This window comes from Mycteria americana, chromosome 15, assembly GCF_035582795.1.
Source record: "Mycteria americana isolate JAX WOST 10 ecotype Jacksonville Zoo and Gardens chromosome 15, USCA_MyAme_1.0, whole genome shotgun sequence".
Lineage (NCBI taxonomy): Eukaryota > Metazoa > Chordata > Aves > Ciconiiformes > Ciconiidae > Mycteria > Mycteria americana.
Window position 1 is genome coordinate 7,274,583 of NC_134379.1, and position 15,820 is coordinate 7,290,402.

General features: G+C 54.2%; 2 protein-coding genes across 3 annotated transcripts; one reads left to right on the top strand and one right to left on the bottom strand.

Annotated features, from left to right (window-relative positions):
* The first annotated feature begins 1,467 nt into the window (after window positions 1-1,467).
* Window positions 1,468-10,126, top strand: PHKG1 (phosphorylase kinase catalytic subunit gamma 1). The gene is made up of 11 exons (XM_075518466.1): window positions 1,468-1,554; window positions 4,057-4,190; window positions 4,483-4,658; window positions 4,994-5,048; window positions 5,678-5,743; window positions 5,969-6,132; window positions 6,929-7,019; window positions 7,996-8,149; window positions 8,237-8,362; window positions 8,992-9,282; window positions 10,001-10,126. The coding sequence occupies exons 2-10, from the start codon at window positions 4,108-4,110 to the stop codon at window positions 9,241-9,243; spliced, it is 1,167 nt and encodes a 388-aa protein (XP_075374581.1). The 5' UTR covers window positions 1,468-1,554; window positions 4,057-4,107; the 3' UTR covers window positions 9,244-9,282; window positions 10,001-10,126.
* On the bottom strand, window positions 10,011-15,378 carry SUMF2 (sulfatase modifying factor 2). Of its 2 annotated transcripts, none has more exons than XM_075518463.1 (9): window positions 15,204-15,378; window positions 14,677-14,833; window positions 13,576-13,690; window positions 12,915-12,959; window positions 12,551-12,701; window positions 11,929-11,984; window positions 11,393-11,477; window positions 10,676-10,841; window positions 10,011-10,321 (listed from the first exon to the last, which is right to left on the bottom strand). In XM_075518463.1, the coding sequence occupies exons 1-9, from the start codon at window positions 15,259-15,261 to the stop codon at window positions 10,225-10,227; spliced, it is 930 nt and encodes a 309-aa protein (XP_075374578.1). In that variant the 5' UTR covers window positions 15,262-15,378; the 3' UTR covers window positions 10,011-10,224. The 2 variants fall into 2 exon arrangements, with proteins under 2 accessions (XP_075374578.1, XP_075374579.1); XM_075518464.1 differs by lacking the exon at window positions 15,204-15,378 and adding an exon at window positions 15,021-15,188.
* Between the last annotated feature and the right edge of the window lie 442 nt (window positions 15,379-15,820).

Genomic DNA, 15,820 nt, shown 5'->3' on the forward strand with positions numbered 1-15,820 from the left:
CTCCATGCCGTTCGGCATGCAGTGGGTCTCTGTTCCCCAACAGCCTCCTCTCATACTCTTAAAAACAAGCTCTATATTCAGATTCAAGAGATTCTGAGAAGTATCTTCCCTCTGCTCGGAGAGGATCTTGGTGGTAGGTCATTACCTGAGCAAGCCAGCGCACTATCCAGCAGCTGTGTGCTTCTACGATAAGACAGTCTTACATCAGACTCGCAGTTCCCAATAACGCAAGCAGAGGCCGTAGGGTTTTCTTCCTCCATCTTGTGGTAGCAATCGTGGACTTGAGAAGGTTGGTCCAGCTGACAGCGGGTGGTGTGGCCTTCTCCTCCTCGCGCCTGGCTTAGGCAAGTGACAAAGCTACTGCTGCCACATGAAGAGAAAAAATAAATCTCCATTTTAAAAGTATTTACTGATGCAAAGTGCAAACCCTCCTTTTTTCCATCAGGGGGAGCAGCCAGCTCCTGCCCTGCTAAAATCCCTGGAGCCTGCAGAGGAAACCCTCCTGCGCTTCGCTGTGAAGAGAGGATCGCGAGTACCAGAAGGTGTACTCTCACGGGGGGAGCGCGGCAGGGAATAACCTTGCACCGAAAAGTGCAATTCCTGTTAAAAACACTTTCACAGCATGACCTGTTTTTCCTGAACTGCTTTTATGGTGGTGGGTATTCCGCCTGTTCCTAAAAGCCTTCATCTCTCATCTACAGTTCTTGGAAGCAAAAAGATAAAATCAATATTCCAAATGGGGAAGGGTTGCCTCAAACACGGGGGACAAGGACACAAGTACCTTTCCTGGTGACACGAGAGGCTTCGCTTCTGCTGATCAAGCTCACGTCTCAGTTGCTGGGCGTTTCACCGTCCTGCTGAAAAGAAGGAAAAACAGCCTGGGACAGAAACGCCTGCACTGGGCTGCTGCTGAGTTTGCGGCAGGCATCCCTAAAAATACTCCTCACCAGCAGGCAGGGAGGTGCACGCAGGCTTTGGGAAAAGCGCAGGGCGGGGGGTAGAACCGTTCGCAACTCGCAGCGGTCGAAAAGCACCGGCCAGGCAGCACAGCGGGCAGGGGGGAGCCGGCCCGGCGGGGGCCGGGCGAGCATCGCCGCTGAGGAGCGGCTCAGACAGGACGGGAACGGGCGATCGAGCCGCGGGCCGAGCGAGCGCGGCGCCGCGCGGGGCAGGGTTAACGCTGGCGGTGCCCGGGGGAAGTCCCCGAAGCTCCGCGCTGCTGCGCGGCTCTTCCGCTCCCCCCGCGGCAGCCGGCAGCGCCTCTCCCCGGGCCCCCGCCGCCTTCCCGGGCGGGGGGAGCGGTCCGCCGGCTCCCCCCCCGCCCGCGGCCGGAGCGGCCCTCACTCGGAGCCGTGGCCCGGCGTGCCCGCCCGCCGGCCGCCGCTGCCAAGTCGCCTTGCGCGTTATTTTTGGCTCGGCGGCAGCGGGCGGCCCTGAGCGAGCGGCTCCCCGGCGCCCGGGCCCTCGTCCCCGCCCGGCCCCTGCCCTTCGCCCGCCCGAGGCCCGGGGACGAGGCGGGATCGGCGGTGGCGGAGCCAGGCTGCCTGCAGCGAGGTGAGGCCGGCGGGTGGCCGCTCTGCCGAAGGGGAAGCCCTTCTGGGGAGAAACCGGCTTCAGGGAGACGGTGCTTTAGGGGCGGGGAGGGTTGCGGAGCCGGTGGGGGGTTTAGCTTCCCCAGAAAGCTTGCTTCCAGTATGATTTTGAGCACTATTTTTTCCTTATTTGCTAAGCACGCCGGGGCCGGGGCCCGGGAGCTGCCGTGGCCCCGGAGCTGCCGTGGCCCCTTGCTCGCTCGCCCTCGCCGAGGCGGGAGGTTTCGGTGCGGAAGCACCCGGGGAGGGGGGGGCTTGGCCGGGGGCCGGGGCTGGGACCAGGCAGGGGCTGGGGGGGGGGGGGGGGGGGGGGGCACTCCCGTGCTGGCCTAAAAGGTGACTTTAGCTTGGGCTTTCCAGTTTTAGCTCAATAAATATTTGCATGTTATTGAATATTTACCAAGGCAAACCTTTAAAGCCGTTTCACAGCAGCCGGCCGGCCACGCACCGTCTCCGTTAGCATTCCTCCATCTCTGCCTCAAGGCACAAACCTCCCCCCGTCCCCGACCCCCTTCCCCCCCCCCCCCTCGCACTCTTATGGAGCTCGTACAGCTCTGATAATAAAACCGGCTTATCCTGTTAGTGCTCTGTACCAGCTGCTTGTATAATATCAGGATGTTTTAGACAAACTCCTGGGCTCTTCCCTCCCAGAAGGCGGCACACAGACCCCAGGCTTCTCCTGGCAGCGCTCCGCCGATGCTCCCCAGCCTCCAGCCCTTCCCTACGACACCAACCCCCAGGACTTTGATTTTCAGCTTCAAAAAAATCAAAGTTGTTGGTTCTCCCCCACCTCGGAGGTATTTTCTTTTCCCTACTCCCTGATCCTGCCTCTCATTTATAATTTCAGCCCTGACTTGGTTTGGCATTGCTCACAATATTTCCAACAGCTAACATTTTATAAATTAAACCAAACTCATGGCTGTTTAGAAATGCTCCAGCCCTCATTAGACATCCCTCCCAGCAGCAGCAGCGGACAGATACCTAAAACACAGCATCAGTCCTTATAATCAGGTCAGGACAGATACGCTTTGATAATAAGATTTAAATGTACTTAGAGATGCAAACCTGCCTGGGAGCATCCTGGCAGAGTTATTGCCACTCTGGAGAGAAGGGCAAAGGAAAACCCGCAGTATTGGGGCTCTCCTGCCCACCTACTCTCTCCCCCAGCAGCAAGCTGTCACCTCAAAGTGACAATTTTGCTGCCCAAGCTTATAAAAGCTGCTTTCCACACTAGCTGCTTGGTCTCTGTGTATGTGTGCGGAGCAGCTGGACCCGGACAATTGGGATTTCAGCAATGCAGGGCACAGGAACAAGCTGAGGACATGCAGTTCCCAGAGCTTAAAGGGAAATGCCGGTGAAAACTAGGGATCAGGACTACTGGTTCTTTTCTCCCCTCTATCAAAATACTGTCGCACCCCTTCTCCTCCAGTAATGGCAGGACATTAAAAAAAAAACAACACCCAACCAAAAAAACCAAACCCCCCAAAAAGGAAAAAAGAAATGGGACAAAAGCCTTTCAGGAGTTTTGGAGGCTGCTGGCAGCTGTACGTGTGTGGCCGAGGAAGCTTGCTCAGCTGCTGTCCTCAGGCTGGCTCGGCCCTGGCTGACCCCACAGTGCTGGCTGTCCCCAGGCACCCGGTCCCCTGCCTGCACCCTGACCCGCCAAGCCCCCCACGCCGCTTCACTGACCCTCGCCACCCATTTTCCCTTTTAGTCCTTTTCCCTTCGCTCTAAACACTATTTTTTCCTCCTTGTTCTCAGCCAAACCGTTCCAGACAACTTTATAGTCTTAAAAATAATCAGGAAAAAAAAAAAAGAAGAAAAAAAAAAAAAGGCAAGGCAGATTTCGGTGCTTCGCAGGGGTCTTTGGGTGGTGTCGGCGTGGGGTGATGTTTCTGGAGGCTGCTGCTGCTGGGACCCTTCGGACCTGCTGTGCCAGCATCGCCGTGCTGCCGTGCGCCTTTGCGAGCTTAAGGTGCAGCTCAGCAGCTGCCTCCCCCGCCAGCGCTCTCCCCGTGAAAGTCTCAAAAACTTAATTAAATTGCTTTCCCAGGTGGGAGGAACCAGGAGAAGTGTGGCATAGCCCTTAGCACATGGTAGGAGCTGGAGGACGATGCCCTGTGAGCTGGGTGCGGGTGCTCTGTAGGAAGGGACGAGGTTTTGAGGTGCTGCAGCTCTTCCCAAAGCCTTGGCCCCAGCCAGGCTGCTTCTGCCTCTGGGGACAGCCAGGCTAGGGGTGATTCAGTGGGATTTCTCCTGTTGTCCTCTACGGGATCTCCACGGGGTCCCAAGGGCAAAGCTTTGCTTTTCCAACCAGCAAAATAGCCCCTTTGGTCTGTGGTCCAGGGTCCTCCTTCTCCTCCAGCTTGATGTTTTCCCCTCCAGAGGGGATCGGGGACGGGGCAGGTCCCCGCTCCTGCCCTGGGTGCAGTGAGTGCCCATCCTTGCTCTTTTCTCCTTGCAGCCCCTTTCCGCCGGCAGACGAGCCCAGGGTGCCGCCAGGCAGGAGCCAGAGATGACCAAGGAAGAAGACCTACCGGACTGGAACTCATCCAAGGAATTTTATGAAAAATATGAGCCGAAGGAGGTTTTGGGCAGGTAAAGCTTGTTTTTGGCAAACTGTGGTTTCACCTACTCCAGTACCTGATAGGAACAGCATCCCCTGGGAACATGATATGAACAGGGCCCATAGCAGCACGGGGTTAAAAGTAGCATGAAGCAGCACTTTTCATCAGCTCAAAATCTTCTGTCCCACCAAGATGGGATAACAGAGCGAGACCCACTCCTGCATGAAAATACCAACCAGCCCAGGTGCCGATGGCACGGCCACGAAGTCGGGCTGCACGGGGAGGAATGGAAACCCTCATCTTCTCTGTGTTGTCCCTGGCAGGGGGGTGAGCAGCGTCGTCCGTCGGTGCATTCACAAAACCACCCGGCAGGAGTATGCCGTGAAGATTATCGACATCACGGCAGGTAACATATCCCCCAAGGAGGTGCAGGAACTGCGAGAAGCCACTGCTAAAGAGATCGACATTCTCCGCAAAGTCTCGGGCCACCCCAACGTCAGTAAGTCAGGCTCTGAGTATCAGGGCAAGGGGGTTTTCTTCCCCATTTATTCTTCGAGGTGTCCCCAGGAAGGGTTTTTGGGGTGAAATCCCTGGAGGGTCAGATCTCTGATGGTTCTAACACGATGCCCAGCATCTGCTTAGAGCGTTGTTTGCTCTGCCCCTGTGCACACGCCAGCGGTGCCCAAGCTGTCTTCCTCCTGATCTCCCAACCAAAACACTAATGAAGATCAACTCCTCATTAATTCAATTAGCAATTAGATCAGCAATTTTTAGGCCATTAATGGACAGGAAAACACTATACACTGTGCTCACAGCCCCCATGTCTTATTGCAGTCCAGCTGAAGGACAGCTACGAATCCAGCACCTTCTTCTTCTTGGTGTTTGACCTGTAAGTACCAGCTTGCCCGTCACCCCAGCAGCATCTCCCCAAGCCCATTCCCACTCTGCAGCTGGCCACCAGCCAACACCTGCCCCAGCTTTTTATGGCCCAAACAGGGCAAAGCGGGGGGACAACCAGCTCTTACTTAAAGTAGAGATGAGCCTGGATTGCTGCGGGCCAGCTTGTTGCAGCCTCGCTGCCGGCAGTGTTTCCCCTCCGTCAGCGGCTCAGCGCTGCTCAGGTTTCCCTGTAACCTTTGGTGGGAGCCGTCATGCATCCCCTGCGGGTTATTTATATGCCCAGCAGGACCAGGGCACACGTGACGCTCTGACTCCTGACACCAGGGCAGCGCGATGGACGTCAGCGGAGGGGGATGGCACCCGGAGAGCCCCGTCCCTGTCCCATCTGAAACCTGCCCTCTCCGGGGACAGCCTTTCCTCCTCTTGCCTGATGTTTTGCAGCAATATAGAGGCATTTTTACCCCTTTTTATTAACAAGTTGGCTTGTCATTTTGTGCAGTGGGTGCCCTGGGGCTGCTAAGGGGCAGCGACCCCCGGTCGATCCTCCCCAAGGGCTTGGGGCCGGTTTGCCATTGCAGCTCAGCCGCTGCCTGCCTCCGTTTTCCCTCCCGCACGCAGGATGAAGAGAGGGGAGCTCTTCGACTACCTCACCGAGAAAGTCACCTTGAGCGAGAAGGAAACCAGGTAAGGCCAGGTAATGGCTGAAAATCATGTTGCAAAAGCAGAGCGCAGGTTCGAAGGACAACCTTGCAGCCGGCACAGCGCCCACAGACAAAACAGCACCCCGGGCTGCGTCCCTGTGCTCAGACGTAGGGGCTGAGCTGCACGGTCCCTGTCCCCGTCCCCATCCCCGGGAGCACAGTGCCAGTGGGCGTTCGGGCTAGGAGAGGTGCTGTCACCCATCCCCAGGAAGATCATGCGCGCACTGCTGGAAGTGATCCAGTACCTCCACTCCATCAACATCGTCCACCGGGACCTGAAGCCGGAGAACATCCTCCTGGATGACGACATGAACATCAAGCTGACGGACTTCGGCTTCTCCTGCCAGCTGCACGAGAACGAGAAGCTCAAAGGTAGGAGGATGGCGAGGCGGGGGCAATGCCGGGCTGGCCCGTGGCCACCCCGTTGCTGCAGTGCCCACGGGGAGTCGGTGGAATCTGTCCAGCCCCACTGTCTCCTTGGGGCCAGTCTCGCTGCTGTGGGTGCAAATTGGTGCCTGTTGGCTTCGGGTGCCCTCCTGCTCGCGCATGAGCCCAGCTCTGCCTGTGGCACAGCCTCCACACCTCACTCCTCGCCATGAAGAAGTTGCTGCCAGTTAGAAAAACCATCCTATTTCTTTCTGCTTTTTTCCCCTCCAGTTGACCCTCGTTACCCCATCCATTTCCTGCCCAACATTAAGGTTTTTTCCCACTCCTACCCTATGAAGAGCCACATAAAGGGTGGCTGAAAGGGTTGTCCAGCAGTGGGACAGGCTGCCCAGGGAAGTGGTGGAGTCGCCATCCCTGGAGGTATTTAAAGGATGTTTGGATGAGGTGCTTAGGGACATGGTGTAGTGGTGGGCTTGGTAGTGTCAGGTTTACGGTTGGACTCGATGATCTTAAAGGTCTTTCCAACCTGTGCAATTCTGTGATAACCAACAACGGGCATCCTCCCCCACTGGCATCCTCATCACTCTCTTCACTCACATTTTAGCCATTATAATCCACCAAGAAAAGTCACCAGTGAGATGCACGCAAGTTGCGGTTACTCCCTGCGAGCACCATCACTGCAAAGATCCCACCTGGGATCCAGACCCCCTGCTCGGGGCGGGTGGGGATGGCACAGACCCTCCCGGGTGGCTTAGGGGGATGCTCTACCCCATCTTTGCAGAGATCTGTGGCACGCCTGGCTACCTGGCCCCCGAGATCCTGCAGTGCTCCATGGACGATGAGCACCAAGGCTACGGGAAGGAGGTCGATATGTAAGTGAGATGACTGCCTTCCTGCCTCGCCCCTCGGGCTGCTCCCAAAACACGCGTGGGCTGAGGCACAGCAAGAGTTGTGCAGATGGGAACCAATTTGAGTGTTTGGAAGGAATTAAATGTTGCACTGAAAAACGCCCTCGGGGGCCCTGAGGGGCTGTTCTGGTGACCAGGGGGCTCTGGCACAGAGCTGGGGGAGAAGTAGCCTGGGGACAAGCCCATCTCCCCGCTTTGCCCCATCAGGGAGGGGGGAAAGTAATGCTTTCTGCTCATAAAAATCAACTTAGGGGCTGGAATCCAAGACGCAGGGCTTTTTAAACACACCCCATAGTGAGACATGAGCCCGAGGCAGCCCCAACAGAGCAGCCAGCTCAGGAAAGCCCATCGGAGCCCAGTCTGAGCCCTGCGGGGACTTTACCACCATTTCTGGTGGCTTTGGGCTCAGGTCTGCAGTGGTCAGAGCTGTAACCAACCACCTGAGACACAGCAGGGCATTTCAGCCCCTTTTCAGTTTAAACACCTCCATTAAGCCCCACGCCAGGACACGCTGCACACCACAGCCTGAACTGAGACAGCCCCAGAGCATCCGGCCTTTCTGGCACCACCCTGTCCCACTCTCCTGCATCTTCTCCCTCCCCTAAAAAAACCCCAAGAAAAACCAAGAAACGCCTCCAACTCACAGCTTCCTCCTGCAGCATCCAGGAGAGCAGCTCCACATCAACTCAACTCAACAACCTCAACCCCTTCCCCACAGCAGGGCAGCCCCTGCTCCTTATTACCCCTAACGAGCCTCAGCAGCGAGCTCAGCCTCCCTCATCAGGCTCCACGCAGGGCAGCGTCCTCCTGGTTTTCCAGGGTGGCAAAGCGCAGCGTGCCCCGGTTGGGGGAAGGCACCCGGCCACCCTTGGGGCAAGGATCCGGCTGGGTGCCCCCGGGTGCTGCCCGGGGCTGGAGGGTCCTGCTGGGCTGCCCGCAGGTGGAGCACCGGGGTGATCATGTACACCTTGCTGGCCGGCTCGCCTCCCTTCTGGCACCGCAAACAGATGCTGATGCTGCGGATGATCATGAATGGGGACTACCAGTTCGGCTCCCCGGAGTGGGACGACCGCTCGGACACCGTCAAGGACCTGGTAGGCGCTTGGGGATGGGAAAACCTTTGCGGGGGCAGTTTTGCAGACACCTGGGACACCCCGGGTCGATCTGATGCTCTCGTGCAGATCTCCCGGTTCCTGGTGGTGGACCCGCGGCAGCGGTACACGGCTGGCGAGGCGCTGGCCCACCCCTTCTTCCAGCAGTACGACGTGGAGGAGGTCCGGCACTTCAGCCCCTTCCGGAAATTCAAGGTGAGGTTGGGTACGGGGGTGTCTCAGCACCCCGACCCTGAGCCCAGGAGCTGAGCGGTGGGATGGGTTTCCCAGCTGAGCTGGGAGAAACTGGGAGTTCAAGGTGGCTGATGGACCTGGGCTGTGGCAGGATGTGGGAGCCTGGGTGGAAACCCTTCTTGAAGCACTATTTTGCTTACTTTCTGCTACTTCTTAAGGGCTTCTTCACAGAAGAGGATTAAATAAGAAAAGGGAAAGCCTGCCTCCCCTGCAAATCATTTAAAAAAAAAAAAACCAAACCACAAAACCTTCTAAGGGGAAATCGATGAGCCTGACATCACATGGGTGCATCAAATGATGCAAAAGTTGATAAAACAGAGAAATCCTTTCCCTTCCCTATAGCCAGCCATTCGGGCAGCTCAAAGGTACCTGAAGTGGCATTAGGGGACACATTTAGGACTGACCCACAGTTTTGACGTTAAGGGCACACTTGGAAAAAGCCTGTACCGCTCACGTGGGACCAAATGCCTGTGCCAGGAGCCAGGCTCCCTCCTGACTCCTCCACACGGATAGCAGCCACGTGGGATGCGTTGGGGCTGATCCCGTTGTAGGACTGGCCACGAATTCCAGCCTGTTCCCCTGTGCTGCAGGTGATCTGCCTGACCGTCCTGGCATCGGTCCGTATTTACTACCAGTACCGGCTGGTCAAGTCGGTCACCAGGGAGCTGGTGGTGCGGGACCCGTATGCCCTGAAGCCCGTCCGCAAGCTGATCGACGCCTGCGCCTTCCGAACCTACCGGCACTGGGTGAAGAAGGGGGAAGCGCAGAACAGAGCCGCCCTCTTCGAGAACACCTGCAAGGCCATTTTGCTGACCCTGGCAGCCGAGGAAGGGCTGTTTTGATCGCCGCTGCGTAAGCCGATGAGTTTGCTCAGAGTTAAGGCAAGTAAAATCTTTGAAAAACAACCAGTGATTTGTTTTGCTTTTTCTTAGATACGGCTGGCCTTGGGTCAGCTGCAAATGCAAACCCAGCAGGCGGCTGTGATTTGCCGCTGGGGAATGTCCCACTGCCAGGGATGGGTTAGGAGAAGCTGCCTCTAACAGAGCTGTAAGCAGCTGCGGCTCCCGCTGTGCTCGGAGCAGATCTGCTTGGGGAAGGCTCAGCTCAGCCCTGGAGCGGGACCTTTCCAGGGCAGTTGCAGCTGGAGGAGGGATGAGCAGCACCTGGAGGGGTGTCCTCGCCCACCTGTGGGCTCAGGGCTTTGGTGGCAGAGCTTGTGCACAGCCAATTTGTAGCCCTTATGCTGGCTGTAACACCTGGGAGAGGTGGGTCACTGGTTTGTGTCATCTATACACTTAGAAACGAGCACACGTGGTTTTGCCGCTGTTTAAGGGTCAATAAAGGTGCCTTGTTTCACTTCTGGGAAGGCTCGGAGGCTGGTATGAAGCTGGGATTTCCCAAGGAGATGGGGACCGATGTACGAGTCCCCCTTCTGAGGACGTGCCCCCATCGCTCCTCCCGTGCAGCGGCCCCTCACGGCAGCCCCATGCCGGTGGTCACAGGGGGGCTGCGGGTGTTCGCTCGCTCCGGCTGGGGCTGGAGGTCAGAGCAGCTCTGGCCTGTCCCACACACACGCACCCCTCTGCTTACTTAAAACAGACACCGAAAGGAGAGCTGTAATATCTCCTACGCCGAGAGGACATTAAAGACAAAACACCCTGCCTGCCATTCCCAATCACTGCTCAGGCCCAGACGTCCCAGTGTGGAAAGGAGTTTTAGCTGAAAGTATTTAATTATTAAAACTGTCCCGATGAAAGTGACTGCTGGAGGTTACTGTTCATCTCCACAGGAGAAAGTGCCTCAGGTCTTCCTGAGCGACCTCGTCAGAGCTCGGGTTTGGTCCGGCTTTTCTCAGCCGTGATGTCGGCAGCGCAGCGGAAGCTGAGGTTGTCGGAGGCCGAGTCTGGCGTGTTCCCCATTCTCATGGAGAAAAAAAAGAGACCCAAAGTTAGGGATCCTTCCTAGTTAACATTTACATCCTTTAATGTGACCCTCTATAACAGACTAGAAACATCTGCCATTTCCCTTTAATAATTTCAAGAAAAGCATTTAATTCTAAATACTTGATGGAAAATACACATGATTTGAGAAGCAATTAGGAACGTATTTATAGCAGGAAAATTTTTAGCATTATTTGTAGTATGTTTTCCTAACCGCTTCTCAGAAAACTGAGTAGGAACAAATAAATGTCTTTTACAATAAAACCCCCTTCCAAATAAAACCAAGCCAGAAGAAATCACTGCCAAACAGCGCCTGGGCATTGCCCAGACCTACCTGGTAGTAACACGAGCTTTATGATTTGCAGACCCGTCTGCAGTATCAATCCACGAGGCACCTCTCAGGACCTGCATGTTCTGAGCGCGCTGCCTCGATGAGAGCCCCGGAGTCAGGTACTCCGATGCGGTCCACTCCCAGGTGTTTCCCAGCAGGTCGTAGAGCCCTGAGACACGGACGGTTTTGCATCAGGATTATGAGAGCACATCTGCAAGGGCTGCAAAAGCACTTTGGTGTATGGGAGGGGGTGCAACATTTAAAGCATCACTGCAAGAGCGTGGTTTAATGGTGAGACTGGGAACCAGCAGCTCTTTACTGTATTGTAAACTGGCCTCGTTTACAACTCAACCTTCAAAAAATCTCTCATTTAAATGTGTCTCAGCGTTTCCCACCTGCGTGAGGGGCACGGCATCCGCTGCCCTCAAAACAACACGCTTGGGATTTTCAGGTAGATCACATGGAAGTGCAAAAGAACTGACTGCTAATTAAAAGCAGGGGACGGTTTGGTGCATTGAAGGGCACTAGGTGCACATCAGCCAACTTCAGTAAGAACCATCAGTGCTTTTGCTGGGCTCGGTTATTCTATCAAGATGCTGATGTGATCCTATGTCATATCTGAAACCTTGCTACAATTACAGGATTGTATAATTAGCGTTGAATGGATATTAGGAAGCAGATGCCATCCCTGAAACCAGGGTGGGGATGCCTGCTCTGTACCGTAGTTGTTCTGAGGAGGGAACGCTGCCACCGGCGAGACGCCGTGATAACCGTCTTCAGCCGTGTCGACCCTCGGGAAATCACCCTGTGGGAAGAAAGATTACTCCAAGCAAAGACCCACCGTGGAGATGACACAAAGTCCTGCTCTTCACGGGGCTGTGTTACACTTAAATAATGGAAATAACTCTCCGTTGCAAATTAACTCTATGCAGCATACCTGGCCGAGAGAGGAAATCAGCCATCTAAAGTTCTCCCAAGACAACCCCCTTTTCAAACAAATTTACGTATGAATTTTTGGTTATGTATGAATTTTTGGAAGCACTGAAATCCTGGTTTCCCAGGGAAGTGGGCTGACTCTGCTCCCTCTAAGGGTATTTTGGATAACCTGCCAAGGGCTGAATTTCAGTACCCTGCAGGTAAGCCTGCATTGCTTCCCAGGACCACGCAGCCTGCTCAGGCAGCCACGCACACTCTGTGGTCGAGTTAAACACCATCAGAAGAGCTTAGCGTAGACGGGATGATTGTTAGGATCTTACCTGCCACAGATTTGTACGGTTCGGCTGAAACTTGTTTCCCCAGGGATACACCCTTTCTGCCAAAGAGGAAGGGACACCCATTACCCCTGTGTCACCCCAACCTCTACTTTTGCCTATTTTTAGCCAGGCTTTTACGACCGTCCTTTTCTGCTCAGCTCAGGACGCCGAGAGGCGTTATATGAACGGGGCCAGTCGGTCTCATCCCTACAGACACTGCCAAGGAGGCGAGGGGAGATGAGAATCAGCAACAGCTTCCCATTTACAAACCACTGCTCATGCCAGGTTCCCCAGCAATCCCAGCAGTTCCTTTATGCCACCATCAATGTGTGGGGGCAGGTGGGTCACTCCTTGCCCCAAACCCAAGAAATGGTATTTTTAGCTGGCAGAAGTGCTTTGTTTAGGAAGATACATTAAGACCATAGATAAGCCACTTCTTCCTGTATTATTATTATTATTATTATTATTATTATTATTATTATTAATTCAACTCCCAGGCCAAAAGAGGTGGTTTGGCCCCCCAGATTAACCTCTGAAAACATCCCTGGATGGAGGTTTAGATCTGGTAGAACTAACGTTACTCAGTGCCTCGGTTTGGAAAAAGGTCAGAGCTTGTCGTACATACGCTCCAGTCCTCCCCTGGCAGCAAATTCCCACTCCTCCTCTGCCGGGAGCCTCTTCCCTTTCCAGGCGCAGAACGCCTGCGCATCGTTCCAGCTCACGTGCAGCACCGGGTAATCCAGCCTGTCCTTTATGCTGGAGCCAGGACCTGAGGGCTGGGAAGAATTGCATTGAACAGATTTTAACTGATTTTATAAACTTTTCAATTAAAAAGGGAATAAAGGACAAGAACAGACCAAGGCAGGGAACGTGCAGCAACCAGAGATGCTGGGTTTTTTTCCCCATTTTCAGTCAATAAGGTTCAGCACACACTAATAGGTGCACACTCCCAGCGTGGAGAGGACTCACTGCACCGGGTTTTTACTCACCTGACGCCAGAAAGCCTTCTCGACGGGCAGCCACCAAGGGGCAGCCTGGAAAAAGAAACGTCACCAGATTAAAGCTGGACTGGCAACACACACCCCCGACACCATCCTACAGCAGCGTGTGTACAGAAGAGCACTTGTTAATCTGGAAATGGTTAAATGCTGCAGGGTAGGTTGGGTTATCACAGGCATTTTGATAGTGCTTTCCAACAGAGTAGCAGCATCTGCTTTTAAAAGTGAAAACAGATCAAGAAGCCCACGCTGCTTCTATTTTTTTTCCTATTTTAAGGTTTGATTAATAAAGTACTTTGAAATGCACTTTGCTCTCTCCCATCTCACTGGAGCATCTCATGAGTCCAGTCTGACAGCTTTTGGAGGGGTTGTAAACAGAGGAGCACCATAAATCAGCGCAGGCTCAACCCTGCTGTTAGTTTCAAAAGCAAACAACCCAACCAAGACTAAAGAAAAACCACTGAGAATGGCCAGACTCTGCACTGAGAGGCAACTGCTACTCAGTGGAAAAGCAATACCGGCAAGTGTCTCCCCATCCTGTTTTTTTTTTTTTTTTTTTTTACTTAAAACAGAGAGGTCGGACAGGGATGTGATCAGAAATGCCATCTCCATCATCATCACCGAAACTCATCCCCATGGGATTTAGATTTACCTCCAGTTTTTGGGTGACTTTTTTTTTCAGCTCTTCAGATAAGAAATCCTCAAAGACAAAGCTCCAGCCAAATGCTTCCGCTTCTGTTTTGTATTTCTTTTCTCTAACAAACTCCCTGGCATAAATACAAAATGCTCAGGCATCTGGGTAAGAGTTCTTCAAGAGTCACACCACCAAATACAACGATCTGCACACACAACAAGTTCAGAGCAAGGCAAAACGTATATGACCTACAGATGCCCCATCTGCAGAGAGTCCCGGCTCCTCCCCAGCACAGCTCCAGTCGGTTTGATATAGATTTAACAGATAAAACAGTCCAATTTGCACCTGTTCACAGATCTGACAGTTTTTATGTTACCTATGCAGGTAAACTCAGCCTGCACCCTGGTCTTCCATAAAATGTAACAATGGCACAAATCAAAAATCCCTTAAAGCCACTAAAACCTACGGTTGCTGTTAGTTAAATATCCCCAAAATGCAAAAAAAAGTCACATACTGCTGAATAATCTCACCCTGCTTCTGTCCCATTTGTTTCCCCGTTGCCCAAGTTGCAGTAATTGCCATTACTGTGTGTTGCTGGGCAGTTACTGGTGCGTGGAAGTATTGGCTCTTTTTAACTGACAAGGGCTCAGCCAGGCAAATAAAGGCATTTCCCCCAGTGCATTAATTAGCGCTCTGGACAAGGGCTTCTATAAAACACACAGAGGAGTGGTCCCATATTTACAAAGGGAAATTGAAACTACAGGAACGTGGAATCTGACGCAGTCCAGCCCTATTAGTAAGAAAAAGGCACACACACACAAAAAGTGTGTTTGCAAGGAGAAAAGGAGGGGAAAAAAAAGAGAAGGAGGGAGAGAAGGAGGGGAAAAAAGTAAGCACGCTTGCAAACTACACTGGTAAGATGCTTCAGCCCACACCCGCCGAGGTGATTATTACTGACAGACACATTTTTTTGTTCTACTGACACTGCTGGGAGCATCCAAACCTTGGCTTTCAGACCCAACCAGCCCCAAAAGACCTGGCACCAGCACCCGCACCCCTCCCGGCTGCCCGTGCTGCCGAGACCCTGCGCGCCAAGCAGACCCAAAGCTTCGCTCTTACCTGAACTCCCTGTTTGTGACGGGATATTTGTCGATCGCAAACGGCTTCACCGTCACCTCCCTGACGGGCCCCTCTTCGTTCCTCTTCTCCAGGGAGCTGGATCCCATCTGAAACTTCCCCCCAGGCAGCTGCACCATGCTTTCCTCCTTTCCAAATGCTAAAAGTGAAGGAATTCAGTACGAGAACTTTCATTTTTAAACACGACCGCACAGGACAGCATGCATTATTTGCCAGCAAGTCACTTTATGTACTGGAGGTAGGGTGCAATATAGTAAGTGACTGCGATTAGCGTTTATATAGGCCTGCATTTTTTTGATAACAAGTTTAAAACATTTTAAAGTCACATTTGCAGCGTCTCTCTTGGGAAAGGAACGGCTCCAGTGAGGTGAAATCAGCACGGCAGCTCCTTTAAATGAACGGCTTGCTGCAAGTAGAAGGAAGGGAACCCACGCCGGGAGAAGCAAGGCGATGTGCGCGGCCTCCCCGCGAGGAGCCGCGGCAGGAGCAGCCCCAGCTCCCGCACTCACCCCGCGGAGCGCGGCTGCTGCCCAGCGCCCAGCAGCACAGCAGCAGAGCCAGCCCCATGCCCGGGCAGCCAGCGGGGCAGCGCGGGCTGACGAAGGGGAACGGCCGGCGGAACCGCCGGGCTTCGACCCACAAGCGCTGCCGGCCCGGGGAAGGGCTTCCGGGATCGGGGGAAGGGCTTCCGGGCCCGGAGAAGTGCTTCCGGGCCCTTCCCCACGCCGGGCAGGCCGCCCGGGATCCCGCGTGTGCGGGCTGTGGTCGCTGAGCAGTGCCTCGGCTTTTAAGCAAAGGGCGGCGTTCCTCGCCAGAAGCCTTCTGCCTCCGCACCTGAAAAGCCGCCTGCCAGCGGGGCCAGCAACAAGCCCACTGCCGCCCTCGAAGCGCTGAAGCGTTTCACAGGCAAAAAGGTGGTTTGTTGGGTGTTTTTTGTTTTTGTTTTTTTTTTTTTCTTAAAAGGTTGCTTTTATAGTCGTTCAGCCAGCCAGCTGCGAGGAGGGAAGGAGAGTCCCATCTGTTAACATAACGAAGCACAACATTTAAGACTGCAGAAGCCCATTCCCCTCCTATAAACCCAGCCAGCCCTTGGTGATCTAAAGCTGCAGTTCTGCCTAGAGCTGGT

Coding starts and splice junctions, on each gene's coding strand:
- PHKG1 (XM_075518466.1), top strand. CDS start 4,108: ATGACCAAGGAAGAAGACCTACCGGACTGGAACTCATCCAAGGAATTT. Junction 5,744..5,968: donor TTGAGCGAGAAGGAAACCAG/GTAAGGCCAGGT, acceptor ACCCATCCCCAG/GAAGATCATGCGCGCACTGC. Junction 6,133..6,928: donor CGAGAACGAGAAGCTCAAAG/GTAGGAGGATGG, acceptor CCATCTTTGCAG/AGATCTGTGGCACGCCTGGC.
- SUMF2 (XM_075518463.1), bottom strand. CDS start 15,261: ATGGGGCTGGCTCTGCTGCTGTGCTGCTGGGCGCTGGGCAGCAGCCGC. Junction 11,985..12,550: donor TGCCAGGGGAGGACTGGAGC/GTATGTACGACA, acceptor CCTCTTTGGCAG/AAAGGGTGTATCCCTGGGGA. Junction 10,842..11,392: donor CCCTCCTCAGAACAACTACG/GTACAGAGCAGG, acceptor TCCGTGTCTCAG/GGCTCTACGACCTGCTGGGA.